This window comes from Ovis canadensis, chromosome 1, assembly GCF_042477335.2.
Source record: "Ovis canadensis isolate MfBH-ARS-UI-01 breed Bighorn chromosome 1, ARS-UI_OviCan_v2, whole genome shotgun sequence".
Lineage (NCBI taxonomy): Eukaryota > Metazoa > Chordata > Mammalia > Artiodactyla > Bovidae > Ovis > Ovis canadensis.
Genome location: NC_091245.1, coordinates 110,935,988 through 110,954,193, shown reverse-complemented (window position 1 = coordinate 110,954,193; position 18,206 = coordinate 110,935,988). Strand labels below are relative to the sequence as shown.

The window sequence follows — 18,206 nt, the reverse complement described above, 5'->3', positions numbered from 1 at the left end:
GAAAATTAATTTAATTCATTACTCAGAAAAAATATTTTTAATGTTTTGTTATGTTTACTTTCAGACTTTTTCAAAAGCATGTGTGCTGTTGAATGTGTTTCATTCTTTTGTTAATTCCTTTCCTTTTTACAAAATTTGATCTATTTGTCTATCTAGGTCTCTATGTTTCTATTGTATCTTTCCATATCAGCCCCTTTTTGACATATAATGGCTGTTAGGTTGCCAGCAGATGGATATAACTTATTTAAGCACATATTATTTTTGTATTCATTATTATATTATAAATAATATCATAAAAGCTTTTTGTATATCCAGGTGCTTATCTCTGAAAATTTACTTAAAATAAATAATTGGAAGTGGAAATGTAAAGCCAAGGAAAATGGACATGCATTGACACTAATATGCTAGTACTTCATATCCTTGTTTCAGTTCAGCTCAGTTCAGTTCAGTCGCTCAAAGTGTCCGACTCTTTGCGACCCCATGAATCGCAGCACGCCAGGCCTCCCTGTCCATCAGCAATGCCCGGAGTTCACTCAACTCACTTCCATCGAGTCTGTGATGCCATCCAGCCATCTCATCCTCTGTCGTCCCCTTCTCCTCCTGCCCCCAATCCCTCCCAGCATCAAAGTCTTTTCTAATGAGTCAACTCTTCCCATGAAGTGGCCAAAGTACTGGAGTTTCAGCTTCAGCATCATTCCCTCCAAAGAAATCCCAGGGCTGATCTCCTTTAGAATGGACTGGTTGGATCTCCTTGCAGTCCAAGGGACTCTCAACACCACAATTCAAAAGCATCAATTCTTCAGCGCTCAGCTTTCTTCACAGTCCAACTCTCACATCCATACATGACCACAGGAAAAACCATAGCCTTGACTGGACAGACCTTTGTTGGCAAAGTAATGTCTCTTCTTTTCAATATGCTATCTAGGTTGGTCATAACTTTTCTTCCAAGGAGTAAGCGTCTTTTAATTTCATGGCTGCAGTCACCATCTGCAGTGATTTTGGAACTCCCCAAAATAAAGTCTGACACTGTTTCCCCTGTTTCCCCATCTATTTCCCATGAAGTGATGGGGCCAGATGCCATGATCTTAGTTTTCTGAATGTTGAGATTTAAGCCAACTTTTTCACTCTCCACTTTCACTTTCATCAAGAGGCTTTTTAGTTCCTCTTCACTTTCTGCCATAAGGGTGGTGTCATCTGCATATCTGAGGTTATTGAGATTTCTCCCAGTAATCTTGATTCCAGCTTGTCTTTCTTCTAGCCCAGCGTTTCTCATGATGTACTCTGCATAGAAGTTAAATAAGCAGGGTGACAATATACAGCCTTGATGTACTCCTTTTCCTATTTGGAACCAGTCTGTTGTTCCATGTCCAGTTCTAACTGTTGCTTCCTGGCCTGCATATAGGTTTCTTAAGAGGCTGGTCAGGTGGTCTGGTAGTCCCACCACTTTCAGAATTTTCCACAGTTTATTGTGATCCACACAGTCAAAGGCTTTGGCATAGTCAATAAAGCAGAAATAGATGTTTTTCTGGAACTCTCTTGCTTTTTTTGATGATCCAGCATATGTTGGCAATTTGATCTCTGGTTCCTGTGCTTTTTCTAAAACCAGCTTGAACATCTGGAAGTTTACGGTTCATGTATTGCTGAAACCTGGTTTGGAGGATTTTGAGCATTACTTTTCTAGTGTGTGAGATGAGTGCAATTGTGCAGTAGTTTGAGCATTCTTTGGCATTGCCTTTCTTTGGGATTGGAATGAAAACTAACCTTTTCCAGTCCTGTGGCCACTGCTGAGTTTTCCATATTTGCTGGCATATTGAAATGCATCACTTTCACAGCATCATTTTTCAGGATTTGAAATAGCTCAACTGGAATTCCATCACCTCCACTAGCTTTGTTTGTAGTGATGGTTTCTAAGGCCCACTTGACTTCACATTCCAGGATGTCTGGCTCTAGGTGAGTGATCACACCATCATGATTATCTGGTCGTGAAGATCTTTTTTTGTACAGTTCTTCTGTGTATTCTTTCCACCTTTTCTTAATATCTTCTGCTTCTGTTAGGTCCATACTATTTCTGTCCTTTATTGAGCCCATCTTTGCATGAAATGTTCCCTTGGTATCTCTAATTTTCTTGAAGAGATCTCTAGTCTTTCCCACTCTGTTCTTTCCCTCTATTTCTTTGCATTGATCACTGAGGAAGGCTTTCTTATCTCTTTTTGCTATTCTTTGGAACTCTGCATTCAGATGCTTATATCTTTCCTTTTCTCCTTTGCTTTCGCTTCTCTTTTTTTCACAGCTATTTGTAAGGCCACCCCAGACAGCCATTTTGCTTTTTTGTATTTCTTTTCCATGGGGATGGTCTTGATCCCTGTCTCCTGTACAATGTCATGAACTTCCGTCCATAGTTCGTCAGGCACTCTATCTATCAGATCTAGGCCCTTAAATCTATTTCCCACTTCCACTGTATAATCATAAGGGATTTCATTTAGGTCATAGCTGAATGGTGTAGCGGTTTTCCCTACTTTCTTCAATTTGAGTCTGAATTTGGCAATAAGGAGTTCATGATCTGAGCCACAGTCAGCTCCTGGTCTTGTTTTTGTTGTCTGTATAGAGCTCCTCCATCTTTAGCTGCAAAGAATATAATCAATCTGATTTCGGTGTTGACCATGTGGTGATGTCCATGTGTAGAGTCTTCTCTTGTGTTGTTGGAAGAGGGTGATTGCTATGACCAGTGCATTTTCTTGGCAAAACTCTATTAGTCTTTGCCCTGCTTCATTCCGCATTCCAAGGCCTAATTTACCTGTTACTCCAAGTGTTTCTTGACTTCCTACTTTTGCATTCAAGTCCCCTAGAATGAAAAGGACATCTTTTGTTGGTGTTAGTTCTAAAAGGTCTTGTAGGTCTTCATTGAACCGTTCAACTTCAGCTTCTTCAGCGTTATTGGTTGAAGCATAGACTTGGATTACTGTGATGTTGAATGGTTTGCCTTGGAAACGAACAGAGATCATTCTGTTGTTTTTGAGGTTGCTTCCAAGTACTGCATTTCGGACTCTTGTTTAGACACTTCCAAATTTTTCTAGTTTTCACATAGTTTTTCAGCTTTTCCAAGTTTTTCCTAATATAATCTCATTCTAAGAGTGAGGAAAATGCATTAATTATTTTTAATAAAAGCAAAACAAAAGTATCTTCTTCTTCATCTGTTTTGTAATCTTGATGTTTCTCAGGCACTTATGGTGCAGAACAAATTACACTGGCTTTAAAAAAAGTGTGGATCTAAGGAGGTAATAATTGTCACTGAATCACCTAATCCTATGTGTTTTTAGCTTCCCCACCTGCAAAATGGAGATAATTCTTATATAACATATGAGATTGCTATGCTGTTAAATAATATTAGTAAAAATTCTCTATAAACTAAAAAGTGACATAAGGGACTATTATTATTGATATTATTATTATTAAACATTTTTATTAATGAAAACTTTCTCATCCCTAGTGACTCCCCAGTAGGAAATAGTTGTACAAACTGGTTTCCCTAAGAAAACTGTTTATAATTCTGAAGGCATCAGAAAAGAGAATTCAGAGTCTAGTAGTGAGTCAAACTGCTTGTGAAAATCCAAATCCAAATGAAAGGCAGAAAACACACAGAAACACACACTGTCCATGAGAACCGGTTACATTGCAGCACTGAGCAACTGAACTACACTGTAGACAGCTTGGCTCTATAGGTCGTATTTAGTTCTGAGAAGACTTGCTGGGCAAGAGGAGTCTGGGAAAATAAAGAAAGCAAAGTGGCTTGTTAACAAAAACGTGTATATGGTGGGCGTCGGGGTCGGGTCGGGGGCCATCAGATTGGAAGCTGCTGAATGATTTGTGAAAAGGGTTCATGAAAGATGCAAACAAGTGGGACAGGGAGAAAGCAAACACTTATGTCTTGTTGGAGCAGATAGCGTTGTCTTGTTTGGCAACTTAACAGGGAAGATACTTGAGAACATGATAAAATTGTGCCTTAAACAACAGAGGAAGAGTTGTGGGCAAAGTTAGAACATTTATTTTAAGTTAAAAAAAAAAAAACCAAAAACCTGAAACTGTAATCCAAAGAAAATCCTTCCAAATTTAACTACACATTCCCTATTTCTCCAGCCTCCATTTTTCCGAACATCTGTTTCTAACACACCAGGAAATCTTTTCCACATTTGACCCAGCCTTTCTTCCTTCTATCTCATCCCATCTCCATTCATTCTTTTGTATAATTCTCCATATGTGAAATTGTTTCCTGATTGTGTTTTTCTATCTTTTAGGTGAACAGCAGATCCCATTAACCAGGCATCCATCAGCAGCAGATCCTAATTATTTCCTTGCCTTTGTGTTCTCCTGCTCAGAGCGCTGGGCACTGATGTGTCCTGACTGCTTGTCCTAAGTCTCCTGGAATTTATCAATGAAGACAGAGAACCACACAGGGGTGAGGGAATTTATTTTCCAGGGTTTTACCAGTTTTCATGAACACAAGCTCACCCTCTTTGTGGTTTTCCTTACCTTGTACCTTTTGACCTTGTCTGGCAATGTCATCATTGTGACAATTATCAGCATTGATCGACACCTTCACACCCCCATGTACTTCTTCCTTACCGTGCTTTCCACTTCAGAGACTTTGTACACACTGGTCATTGTACCTCGGATGCTGTCCAGTCTCGCAGGTCTGAGCCAACCCATCTCCTTGGCTGGCTGTGCCACCCAGATGTTCTTTTTTATCACTTTGGCCATCAACAACTGCTTTCTGCTCACAGCGATGGGATATGACCGCTATGTGGCCATCTGCAACCCCTTGAGGTACATGATCATCATGAACAAGAGGGTGTGTGCCCAGCTGGTATGGGGGGCCGGCAGCATTGGGTTGTTTGTGGCCACAATTCAGATTTCCTCTGTGTTCAGGCTGTCCTTTTGTTACAGAAAGGTGGCCCATTATTTCTGTGATATCCGCCCGGTTATGAAACTCTCCTGTGCCAACACCACTATACACGACATAATTAATTTCCTTGTCAGCTCACTCGTCATTGTGGTGCCCATGGTTTTGGTCTTCATCTCGTATATCCCCATCATCTCCACCATCCTCAAGATTGCTTCTGCTGAGGGCCGGAAGAAGGCTTTTGCAACCTGTGCCTCCCATCTCACGGTGGTCATTGTCCATTATGGCTGCGCCTCTATCGCCTACCTCAAGCCCAAGTCAGAGAACATGAGGGATCAGGACCAGCTGATTTCAGTGACTTACACAGTTTTCACTCCTCTCCTTAATCCTGTGGTGTACACTCTAAGGAACAAAGAGGTCAAGGATGCCCTTTGCTGTGCTATTGGCAAAAAAACTCTTGCTTAGAATCTTTGGTAGTTTGATATATAGCCTGTCATATTCTGGGTATTTTTGCAATCACACACCAAAAAAATTGATCCTATCATTCTTCCTTTACCTAGACAGAGTTGCACAATTTGGTGACAAGCCTGAATTAAAGAATTAAGAGTTTCTCTGACTTGAGTTTTGTTTTTAACATCATTCTCCTATACTCTCTGTTCATCTGAGAGGTTACCACCAGGGACATGGTCAGGGGCTGCTCACCAGGTGGAAAGCTGGTAGGGAATAATAAGCAAGAGGGTGGCTGATTATTTGCAGTTTGTTAATGGCAGAAAAGTGGGCTGTGTAACACCAGTTTGAAGCAATGGGTTGAAAGATCAACTAAAATGTCAAGTAGATATTGAGCTCTAAAGCCTTAGAGAGAGTGTGATCAGTGAACAGGATGTGTTGAAAGCACTGTCAAAACCACCTTTCTTACTCATCATCACTTTTTCTTTTGACAGTGGAAGAGTAACATTCCAGAAGAAATATTATCAGCCTACCTTGGAGACCCATGACATTTTCCCCTCAATTTTGTTGAAGCTCACATTGGGACTAGTTTTGTGTATTTATATGTTAATACAAAGTAACAAAAGATGGTAATGATGACCCTATGTGCAAGACAAGACATAAAGAACAGACTTTTGGACCCTTTGGGAGAAGCCAGGGGTGGGATGATTTGAGAGAAGAGCATTGAAACATGTATATTACCATATACGAAATAGATGACCAGTCCAAGTTTGATGCGTGAAACAGGGCACTCAACACTGGTGCCCTGGGATGACCAGAGGGTCATAGACTGATGCGATGGGGAAGGAGGTGGGAGGGGGGTTGGGACAGGGGGACACATGTACACCCATGGCTGACATGTCAATGTCTGGCAAAACCCACCACAATATTGTGAAGTAATTAACCTCCAATTAAAATAAATTAATTAAAAAAATAAAAGGGTTCACTAAGGACCTTAGCATTATCTTGACCAAAACATATTCTCTAGGTCTGACCCAGACTTTCGTGGGGAGAAAAAAAATTTTTCAGAAAATAAACAAAAACAAAAAAGTAACGTCACACCCAGCAGCTGAATTTCACTGGAGTTACGCATGCTTTCTCTGAGAGTAACACGTATGCTATGTTGTATTCACAAGTGTAGGGATATCTGAAGATCTGTTTTGAAATTAAATTTGATAAGGGACTTCCCTGATGGTCGGTTGGTTAGGACTTCACGATTCTGCTGCCAGGAACCTGGGTTTGATCTCTGGTTGCGGAAGCAACATCCTGCAAACTGTGTGGTACAGCCAAAGGAGAAATAAAAAGAAATTAAATTTATTAATACCACCTAATTCTGGCTGTCTTAAATCTGGAAATTAGTCCATGATTTTCATTCATCTCTACGTGGAGCCCAGGGTGATACCTGGGTCTTGCCTTTGCCCTATTCATTTCTACACTGATGAACTTGTTTTCTGTGAACTGCTGGGTACCTCATTCAAACTCTGAGATCAAACACTTGTCTAAACAAGAATCTGGGAGTCTTGTTGTTATTGCCAGTGTCTTCCAGTCCGTAAAGGGCTGATATTAAAAGGAAAAAAAAATTAATCCATGTCATCCACCCACCATCTCTCTTTTTCTTGAGGGCAGTCAAAGTGTCCCTATCGTGGATGTACTGAAAGTGCCTGTCAAAGGACTTGGGAATCCCTAACGGTACCAGAGCCAAGAAGAGAAGTCTTCATGTTCGTGGGACATTACCTGAAAGAATAAAAGCTTTGCCTCCCCAGAGCAACTACCTGCAAGAGAGTGAATGAGAAGAGGGGTCTTCAAGGCAATTAATCCTTGCCTTCGTTCATGTTCCCTGAGAACACCTCTGAATCCTTTCTGGGCTAGGTTCAAGGGAAACACTCACAGCCTTGCTTCTGAGACAGCCCGATTTGAGATTGTCTCTTCAGCAGTCCTGCTCATGAGAGCAACCCGTTCCTGAAAGGCCCCTCCCAGTGGTCACATCATTTTTATAAACTGATGAACTTTTTGCACTCAGAACCACCGTGAGACCTCCCAGAACTGTCCAGCGCTCTAGAAGATTGACACGCATACTGAAAGCCATGTGTTCCCTGGAGTTCCTATAGCTTGACACTGCAGAAAATGTTGTAATGTTTGCAACAACAAACACTATACTAAAGGTTTACCTGACCCTTGTGCCTTTAATGTAGTTTACACCATCTTAACAGAGCCAGAAAAATTGAAATCAACGTATTTAATTTCAAAGAGACTATGTGGATGATTATTATCAAACACAAGTCATGTCTGAAGGGAGGCTTAAGCCTACAACTTGGGCTTCACCACCACATAGCCCTTAGCTTGATAAATCAGGGCCTTCCAGTTCAAGATGTTGCTGGTGTAACAGGTGGAGCACAGGTTCCTTAAGGAGACCACATGATCCCACAAGGACACATCCCAGATCTCCCCAACAAAGGATTGTTTGGCATCAAAGTTTCCCCCAAATGAATCCTGCTCCTGTCCCAAGATGATTCTTGCATCTTTTCTCAAAGTGTACCCTCTCCTCAAGCCCTTCCTCCCCACGGGCCTGCTGTTCACCCAGAGTTCAGCAATCCCAGAGACAGACTCCCAGCTGACACAGAGATGGACCGGGCCATAACGGGGTTGGGGGACCTTGAAAGTGACCTTAGTGTTCCCGATGTACAGCTCGTACTCTCCCACTTTGCTGACAAAGAGAAGCAGCTCATTGTCTCTAGACTTAGTGCTGTAGGAGAAGAGGCTGTAGGGGCGAGTGAGGTCTGTGAAGGCTTTCAGGCACAGAGTAAAACTCCTCAGCGGCTTCCTCACCCTGGGGATCAGGGTCACGTAGGCTGTGTCTGACTGTTCAGGGAAAATAAACGCCTTCCCTCTCAAGTCTGTGGAGGAGAAAAAAAAAAAAAGCAGTATGACAAAAAGTCTGCCGTTCTCTTGTTTGATTCGCTCTCACTGCAGATCATGGATTGCTTCTTGATAGAGTATATTCAGCATTCACAAGGTGCCTATAAGTGCATTATTTGTATAAGCAAAATGTGTTAAAAGGCAGGTTTTGTTACAGTTGTTCTGATAGAAAGAAGAATTAAAGATGTCCTCTAGCAACCCCCACTGTCATCTGCTTTGCAGGTTTCATCTAGGTAGAACACAAACACCAGCCACAGAAAACGAAACACAGCTGGCTCCTGGAGTGCAAACGTTAAAGTTTGTAGCATCCTGTCCTCTCCCAATGCTGATCATCTTCTGAGATGTCAGTGATCTAAATATCACCCAATGCATGATGTCTGACCTTGTCAGTATACAAACCTGGAGTAAAATAGCATAGTTAGCCAGAGAGTGGTGTTGTGAATAACTTTTCACTGATAGTGATACAATAGAGAAGTGTCTCAAATGTGAGAAGGTGGGGTTGTGCTTAATGGATATAACAGAAAGGGAGGGGAAAAAAGGGTGCCAGAACATTAATGCTCTTTAAATGCTAATAAAAACCAAGCTTTTTTGGTAGCACTTCTGCATCATAAATTTTTCCCTTAAACTTATCTCACTCAATCATCATAAACAACTCTTTGCTAGTTTGATGTTATTCTTATACACATTTCATAGGTGAAGAAACTGAGGATTAGACTTCAGCAATTTCACAAAAGCAGCAATTCAATTAGTTTGGGAGAAACTGGTTCTCTAAGCAAAGTTCAAGATTGTTCTAAAATTTTGTATTTCTTCTCATGTGGCCCAGACTAAAAGATAGAGAAGGATCAGAGAATGACCACCCTAACCCCTGCAATATCCTCTTTTTCTAATATAAGGTTTGCATAGCCATTCTTGTTTTCTCAGGTGAGAGGTAATGGTGTTCCCATGTAATAAGCATAGCCAGCTATTCTTTCTCTAGTCCCAGGGCTTCCTTATGCCAGGCATATCCTGAGTCATAAGCATCTGGGGTGGTTTTAAAAATATGTCTGAAATAGTTCTCCTCTTCTTGATTGTAGGCTAACTTGCTACTAAAGAATAGAATACAGCAGAACCGAGACAAGTGACAGAAGATTAGATTATGAAAAGACTGTGCTTTTTTCAAGCTGCTTCCAAATTTTATTTCTTTTTAAATCTTTTAAATTTGATTTTTATTTTATATTGGAGTATAGTTGATTTATAATGTTGTGTTATACAGGTATACAGTTTCAGGTATACAGCTAAGTGTATGTGTATACATATATATACATATATATGTATGTAGAGGTACACATATACATACCATTCTTTTTTAGACACTTTTCCTGTATAGGTTATTATACAATATTGAATAGAGTTCCCTATTCTATATGGTATGTCCTTATTGATTATTTATTTTATATGTAATAGTGTCTACATGTTAATCCCAAACTCTTATTTATCCCTCCCCCGACTCATTTCCCCTTTAGTAACCATGAGTTTGTTTTCTATGAGTCTTTCTGTTTTGTAAATAAGTTAATTTGTATCATTTCTTTTTAGATTATGCATATAAGAAACTTCATATGATATTTCTCTTTCTCTGTCTGACTTACTTCACTCAGTATGACAATCTCTAGGCTCATCCATGTTGCTGCAAGCAGGATTATTTCATGTTTTTAATGGCTGAGTAATGGTTCATATATATACACACACATATATATATATATATATACTGACTGCAACTCATATATATATATACACCACATCTTCTCTATCCATTCATCTAGGTTCCTAGGACATTTAGGTTGCTTCCATGTCTTGGCTATTGTAAACAGCACTGCAATAAACACTGGGGTGTGTGTATCTTTTCTAATTATAGTTTTCTCTGGATATATGCCCAGGAATGGGATTGCTGGATCATATGGTAGTTCTATTTTTAGTTTTTAAAGAAAGACTACCATTTTGTGCTGCACACTTTCTGTTAGATTTCTCACTGTTGGAGAAGCTAGTTGCTATGTTATAGGCTGCCTGATAGAAAGGTCCAGGCGGCAAGGAACTAAGGGCAGCCTCAAGCCACAGCCAGTGAAGAACTGAGACCCTCAACCCAACAGCCCGTAAGGGCTGACTCCTGACGATAACCATGTGAGTGAGCTAGGAAGCAGATCCTCCCCAAGCCAAGTCTTCAGATGAGAGGATGTCTCTGCTTGACTGACTGCAACTCATGAGAAACCTAGAGTCAGAATCACCTAGCTGAGCTATTCCCTGATTCTTAACCTGCAGAAGGTATGAGACCAATAAATGTTTGTTGTTTTAAGCTGCTATGTTTTAAAGTGATTTGCAATACTGCAAATCACTTGCAACACTGCAAAAAACTTATACCATCCTTCATTCACCTGTTCCTCAAAACAGCAGCAACGGCAACAAAATGTGCTGTACTTCAGTTCCCCTGAGACTTGGAGAAAACTTTATCCAGACAAAACTGAAGACCTACCTTTCTGTGTCATACCCTCTGGGAGAAAGGCGAGGAGCAGGACACCCAGAAGAAGCTTCTCCATTCTGTGCTCCTTGGGTCTTCAGGAGTAGTGGGAGGAACAGCAGTGGTCATACCAATGGAGAGATGCCCACTCTTTGGCTTCTTATATTGTGCTTTTAGAGGCACTGCCTTTGCTCTCGCAACAGAAGGTGAAGCTGTAGATGGTAAATATTAACTGAAGCAGGATATGATTTAGAAACAAATTTGTTTACTTTTTGGTCTATTGTTTCAGTTGTTGAGTCTTTCCTTTCTCTTTTTACTGTTCTTTTTCCTGCTGAGCTGTGCTGTTCATGTCTTCCCACAAGAAAAAGAGGCTCTATGCCCTCCTAAAAGTGTGAAAGTGTTAGTCACTTCAGTCACATGTCCAACTCTTTTGGGACCCCAGTGGACTAGAGTGGGTAGCCATTCCCTTCTCCAGGGGATCTTCCCAACCCAGAGAGTGAACACAGGTCTCCTGCATTGTTTAGAGACTGGGGTATCACCACCGAGAAATGGATATTTACTGATTTAGGTGGCTGTGAGCTTCAGGGTAGTGGGGATCTACCCCTTGTGATCTTGATAATGAAGCTGCCAAGTTGTCTGTAAAGGAGCTCCTAGGTTATGGGTGTTAAGATAACGGCCTTCACCTGGAATCTGGACATCAACTGGAAAATAAGCTCAAAGAGAGTGTCTGTGTGGGTGGATAAACTGAGCCCATCTTGAAAGGGCAAAGAATAGTGCTTAGATACTGGGAACAAGCCAGTTCATCAGAATGAACTAATTTAGGTGTTCCCAGGCTGATGAGAAGAACTAAAGGAAATTATCTAAGGCTCTTGGTTGCAAACAACAAAAGACACTGTATTAGTTGTGACAATTTATTTTTACCTAATTAAGCTGTGCAACAAACCACCTCAAAACTCAGTTTTTAAAACAATAAACAATCATTAATTCATGAGTATGCATGTTGTCGATTTGGGCTTTGGGATTTTTTGGTCTCAGCTGGGTAATTAAGAGCAAGTCAGCTAGTTGGACAATAATATTATATGAGTCAGAAATGGTGCGATGGGAATTAAAGAATTTTAAAATCCTTTTCTTTTTTGTATAATTTTAGGTTGGTTTAAATCAGTCTTGATTTCTCCTACTCTTCTTTAACTCTCAAACTATATTCACAGTTATATATAAAAAAATCAAGAATTCCCTAAGGAATTTAAAAAATTATCTTTCATAGTATGTTTATATAACAAAATAAATGTCATTTTTCATAAAATACATTACTTTAGATCAATATATTACCATTAAAGTTACACTGCAAGTTAATTTTATTAAAGCCTTTTATAATATTTGTGCCACATGTCTAAAAAGACAAATTTGGCTTATCCACATTTAATAAGTGCTTCACATTATTGAATTAATTTTAACTATGAAAGCAAGAACACAATTTGTGGACAGATTCAAAGTGACATTTTGTGTACCTCATTTCATTTGGGGATAGAAATAAACATATTAAAATGAAGTTCAAAGTTGAACTACTTTTTGCTATATCAGAAATATATGAAAATATCTTTGATGATTTTTATTTGTATTTCTGATCCCTGTGTTTAGAGCCTAAATACACACACAATTTAAGAAATATAAAACTATTATTGCTAGATTCTAAGTACAGTCCTCCATCAGTATCTGTGGGGGATATCCTCCATATTAAAATTCATGGATGCTCAATTTCTGTGTATAAAATGGTACAATATTTGCATATAATAGGCACACATCCTCATGTATACTATGAATCATCTCCAGATTACTTACAATGCCTAATGCAATGTAAATTCTATGCAAATAGTTGATGCATGGTGAATAACCATGGTGAATTTAAGGTTTGCTTCTTGGAACTTTCTGGAATTTTTTTTTGTAAATATTATTGAACTGCAGTTAGTTGAATCCATGGATAGAACCTGTAGACATGAAGGGCCAACTGTGTTTACCTTCCAAGGGCTTAATTAAGTGCTAATGACATCTTGATGTGCTGTGCTGAAGAATATTTATAACATTAGAATCTTTTTGTCAATCAGTATGGATAAATTTCAAAAATACATAAATTTAAAATAATACCATATGTTTATAATTAATTAGTGCAGACAGGTACAATACATAAACATGCAAAGGAAAAATACACACATTCTCAGTGTGGTTACCTCTGCAGAAGCAAGAAGTAAGGAACGGGAAAGAGTGAAGGGAGTTTCAGATTGTATTCATAAATGTTACTATCTTAAAAAAAGAGATAGGAAACAATTATGACAAATATGGCATGGCAAAAATATGGTATGTATAGTATTTGTTATAAAATTTTATAATTTGGCTCTTTTGTAAATTTAAAATTTTCACAGATGTTATTTTTTGTTTTTAAAGATAAAGTATCAGGTGAATTTTGAGTGATCATTTTTATAGTTCTTATTTATGTGCTATATTTCAATATGAATATTCCTTACAACCCATAAATTTAACCTATGATGACTTAAACATACAAGTTAAACAGATATATGACTGATGGGAAAAAAAGAGTGTGAAATGACATAATGGTCAAAATCACCATGTCCCTTGCAGTGATGAATTCTCAGGGTGGTTGAGTCATGAACAAGCACTTCAGATCATAGCTAACTACCAGACCTGCTCCACTGACTTCCACTGGGAAGTCTTCAGCAGGTTCCTTTTGTAAAGGGACAAAGTCAAGGGACTTCTCTGGTGGTCCAGTAGTTAAGACTCTGGACTTTCACTGCAGGGTGCACAGGTTCCATCTCTGGTCCCGCAAGATCCCACATTCCTCGTAGCATGGCCAAAAAAAATTAAAAATAAAGGAAAAAGGCCAGAGGTGACCTACATCATGAACCATGTCCGTTTTCTGATGAGCTTCCAGTCCTTCCTATTTCCATGCCCTATCTTCAGTCTTGTCCCGAGACCTGGCAGCCCAGACAGTGTCAGTGAGGCTGTGCCCTGAGGAAGACACTGAGTCTGTTTTTTTGTCTAACATGCTCAGTCTTCCTCAGGAGAAAGCAGGAAAACGCTGGCAGAAATGTTCAAGGAGAAAACAAACATCTTTCTTCATTTCTCTATGCATTTATCATCTAGACTTGACCCTAGTCAGCTAGAAAAGAGCTTGTCTTTGGAAGAAGGGCCTAAGAAGCTGGGTGTTATGTCTCCCCTTGTTAGGACGCTGCACTCTTTGACTGTCCTCCAGCTCTTGGGATTCACTTAGAAGGGAGGTACAGGCAAGTAGGTACTGAGTCCAGTTGGGTGGAAGCTCCCAACTTAGAAAAACCAGGGAGATACTGAAGGGGTTTTAATAGAGGGAGACAGTTGGAGTGGAGACAGGAAGAAGTGGCAGAAAAATGTGGGAAATGATTTTTTGAGCACCAGTGATCCTTATGTCCAGAGAAAAGAGAGCTGGCTTGACTGCTAGGTTGTGACACTTTTATCTTTAGTTCAAGAGAATGAGAAATTGTCTGGGGCCTACTTGCCAGAAAGAGAAAATGCTGTGGGGAAATCAGCCTTGACTATTATTCTTCAGGCCCTGATTTAGGTTACTTCCATGTGAGAAGTACTGTCATGGAAGGAGCAGTAACTTTATTTCAAAGATTCAGCACCCTGCCCCACTTTTTTTAATTAAAGTATAGATCATGTATAATACTAATTGCAAGTGTACAATATGGTGACTTACAATTTTGAAAGGTTATTTATGCTGTGTTGTCACTTCGGTCGTGCCTGACTCTTTGAGACCTATGGACTTTAGCCTGCCAGGCTTCTCTGTCCATGGGATTCTCCAGGCAAGAATACTGGACTGGGTTGCTGTGCCCTCCTCCAGGGGATCTTCCCAACCAAGGAACTGAACCCATATCTCTGGTGTCTTCTGCATTGCAGGCAAGTTCTTTACCCACTGAGCCACCTGAGAAGCTCATATTCCATTTATAGCTATTATAAAGTATTCGTTAAGTTTCTCATGTTGTATAACATATCCTTATAGCTTATTTTATATCTAATAGTTTGTACCTCTTAATCCTCCACCCCTTTATTATTGAGTGACTTTCAGGAAGTTAAATATTTCTTGAACTTTGGTTTCCTCATTTATAAAATAGAAACGAGAAAAATGCTACCTCACAGAGTCTTTATGAAGATTAAATGAAATTAGTTATGAGATTAGATATTTAAAGTGCTATAAAAATATCTGTAGCTAAAACAATAAATAAATAAAAGATTTCTCTTCTCCTATAGTATAGAAGTCATTTTTCTGGTTTCCCTCCAGATATGAGTTCTGACAAAAGTACAAATTCTATAGAGAAACAACTGGTCACACAGAAAAATATTCTGAAATTTTCATTCACGACGATCTGGCTTTGAAAGAAGAGCTGGTCTCATCTTTATATGAGGAGTATCCTTAAGAATCTTCTTATGATTATTACATCTTATGGGGAAGAGAAGCAAAGGTCTCACTGGATATGCTTTGTTTGAAAGGTACACTTTGATTTAGTAAATTATAGATAGATGTGTACTGTCAGTCATATCTAGCCAGAAGAAGGTTTTATTCCTTATATTTCTCTAAAATAAAAACAGACAAGCACACAATTATTAAACTCCCATCTCTATCTTAAATGGAGATACGTTCATAAGATTTTAACCTCAGCATTTAAGATGACAACTGTGGGGACATTAAGCCAGTGGAGATTTGGCCCTTTTCTTATGAAAAGGTGACTGGAGGTTGTGAAGGATGCAACACAAAAAGTGGTATTTACATCAGTCACGTTTTCTACTTTCTACCCAAATAGGAATTACAAGAGAGACTCAGGAAAGCCAAGTCAATTCAACAGACTATGATTGACACCATATTTATCTATCACCAGCCATACCCAACTGTGTGTGGAAAATTCTCTGACTTTGAGGGTAAACTGCCCAGGAGAGCTCTCTTTAATGCTGTCTCTTTAAGGAATAGATCTGAGATTTGTCCTATAGGATTGCATGCTCTTCTCAAAGGACATATGTACCATCTATTGTAATGACATCATCACTATGAGCTATGAGAGACAAAGGGAAGTATAGAGGCCACAAGCCTTTGTTCATTACCCTCAATAAACAAACTTGTCTAAAGATTTCCCTGGAATTGAGTTGATAGACCTAAACAAGTAAGATAGGAGAAAATACCCTCATAAGGTCTTTGATTCCTCTATCACATATAAATAAAATATGTTTTTGTAAGTCTTATGTAAACTCCAAAATACAATAAGCTCTATGTGGAGATAGAACATATGGTGAACATAAGTGATGAAGCTGGTCGGATAATTTTCATCTTATCTCCTGTTGACATTCTAGAAAAACTCTACACTCTAACCTGTTACTAAAGCCTCTGTTCTGCAGCACCCGGTTCAAGACAATACAGTTTTTCAACATCCACATAAAATTGAGGAGCATGGTTTGTCAATCGGGCATAGAGAGGGCATTGTCAAGCCCCTCGAAAACCCTTCTGCCTCAGTCCATCTGTGCCAACTGAAATAAACTTCTGCCACCACAGAACTCCTGGGTAGAAAAGGAGCCCCAAGTGAAAACGAGATGCTCAACTGGACAGGAAGAAAAGATCGTCCTGGGGCAGGAGTGGGATTCTTTTAGAAACAAATTTGATAGAGTCAGTTCTTTAAAGGAAAGATCTGAGATTAGTCCTATAGGATTGTATACTCTTTTCAGAGAAGATATGTACCAGCTATTGTGATGTTGTTGTTTTTCAGTCGCTCATTCGTGTCTGATTTTTTGCAGTCCCATGAACAGAAGCCTGCCAGGCTGCTCTGTCCATGAGATTTTCCAAGCAAGAATACTGGAGAAGGTTGCCATTTCCTTCTCCAGGGGAGCTTCATGACCCAAGGATTGACCATGCATTTCTTGAATCTCCTGCATTGGCAGGCAGATTCTTTACCAGTAGCACTATCTCTAAAGCCCTGGAAGCTATTGTGACTACATCATCACAAACTGGCAGGTTTTGAGGTTTTCTTTTTATTCATGTAAGTTTTTATTTTTATATAATTTCAGATTTACAGAAAAGTTGCAGGAATAGTACAAAAATTTCCATATACTTTAAACAATTTATTATGGTAAAAGATGCATAATATAAAATTCACCATTTTATCCATTTCTATTAATAAGTATATATCAGTAGTATTAAATGCTTCATGAAGTCATGTAATCGCCACCACTGTATGTTTTCTGAACTTTTCATCATTCCAAATGGAAACTCTATACCAATTAAACAATAATTCTTTTGTTTCCCCCTCTCCCAACCCCTGGTAAAGTCTACTTTATATTTCTATAAAGTTGCATATCCTAGGTACTTCACATAAATGGAATCATATATTTGTCCTTTCTTGTCTGGCCTATTTCACTTAGCAAGATGTTGTTAAGTTCAATCCATATTGCAGCATGTATCGGAATTTCTTTTCTTTTTACAAATGAAAAATATTCCATTGTATGTACATACAACAGTTTGATTACCCATTTATCTCTTCATGAACATTTTGGGTTTTTTCCACCTTTTGGCTGGTGTGAATATGCTGTGGACATTGGTGTACAAGTATCTGAGTCCTTGTTTTCATTTTTTCTAAGTATATGCTTAGGAGTGAAATTTCTGGATTATATAATAACTTTATGTTTAAGTTTTTTGAGGCACCACCAAACTGTTTTCCACAGTTGCTTTATTGTTTTACACTTCCATCAATAATAAATAAGACTCCAGTTTCTCCACATCCTCATCAACATGTATTATTTTTCATTAAAAAAAATTATATATTAACCATGCTAATGGATGTGAAATGGTACTTCATTGTGGGTTTAATTTACCTTTTTCTGATGGCTAGCTAGTGATATGGAATATCTTTTCAGGTACTTATATTGGCCATTGTTTATCTTCTTTGGAGAAATTTCTATTCAAATCTTTGTCCATTTTTGAAGACTATACATATGTGCATATATATGTGTGTGTGTATGTATACATACATATATGTATATTTGTATATATACATATTTACACACATACACACATATATACATTCTAGATATCAATACTCTGTCAGATACATGCTGTGCAAATATTTTTTTCTCTTTATGTGGGTTGCCTTTTCACTCTTTATATTTTTCTTTGATACACAGAGTTTTAAATTTTGATAAAGCCTAATTTGTCTATTTTCTCTTTTGTTGCCTGTGCATCTCATGCATATCCAAGAAGTCACTACTAAATCCAATGTCACAAAGATTTTTTTCTGTCTTCTAAGAGTTTTATAGTTTTAACTCTTATACTTAGGTCCTCGATTTATTTTGATTTGTGTTTTGCATATAGTGTAAAGTAAGGATCTGTTGTAT

The 18,206-nt window shown here is 38.7% G+C and overlaps 2 protein-coding genes across 2 annotated transcripts in view; one reads left to right on the top strand and one right to left on the bottom strand.

Moving 5' to 3' along the window:
- Positions 1-4,429: 4,429 nt before the first annotated feature.
- Positions 4,430-5,362, top strand: LOC138430078 (olfactory receptor 10J1-like). Its single transcript, XM_069571876.1, has one exon. The coding sequence runs from the start codon at positions 4,430-4,432 to the stop codon at positions 5,360-5,362; it is 933 nt and encodes a 310-aa protein (XP_069427977.1).
- A 2,242-nt stretch (positions 5,363-7,604) lies between these two features.
- Positions 7,605-18,206, bottom strand: part of LOC138430075 (mucosal pentraxin) — a 36,624-nt gene continuing 26,022 nt past the window's right edge. The window contains exons 2-3 of the mRNA XM_069571841.1: positions 10,803-10,999; positions 7,605-8,277 (exon numbers count right to left, since the gene is read on the bottom strand). Of these exons, the coding sequence (XP_069427942.1) occupies positions 7,688-8,277; positions 10,803-10,866 (654 nt within the window). The 5' untranslated portion in view covers positions 10,867-10,999 and the 3' untranslated portion in view covers positions 7,605-7,687. The remainder of the gene's footprint in view (positions 8,278-10,802; positions 11,000-18,206) is intronic.

Coding starts and splice junctions, on each gene's coding strand:
- LOC138430078 (XM_069571876.1), top strand. CDS start 4,430: ATGAAGACAGAGAACCACACAGGGGTGAGGGAATTTATTTTCCAGGGT.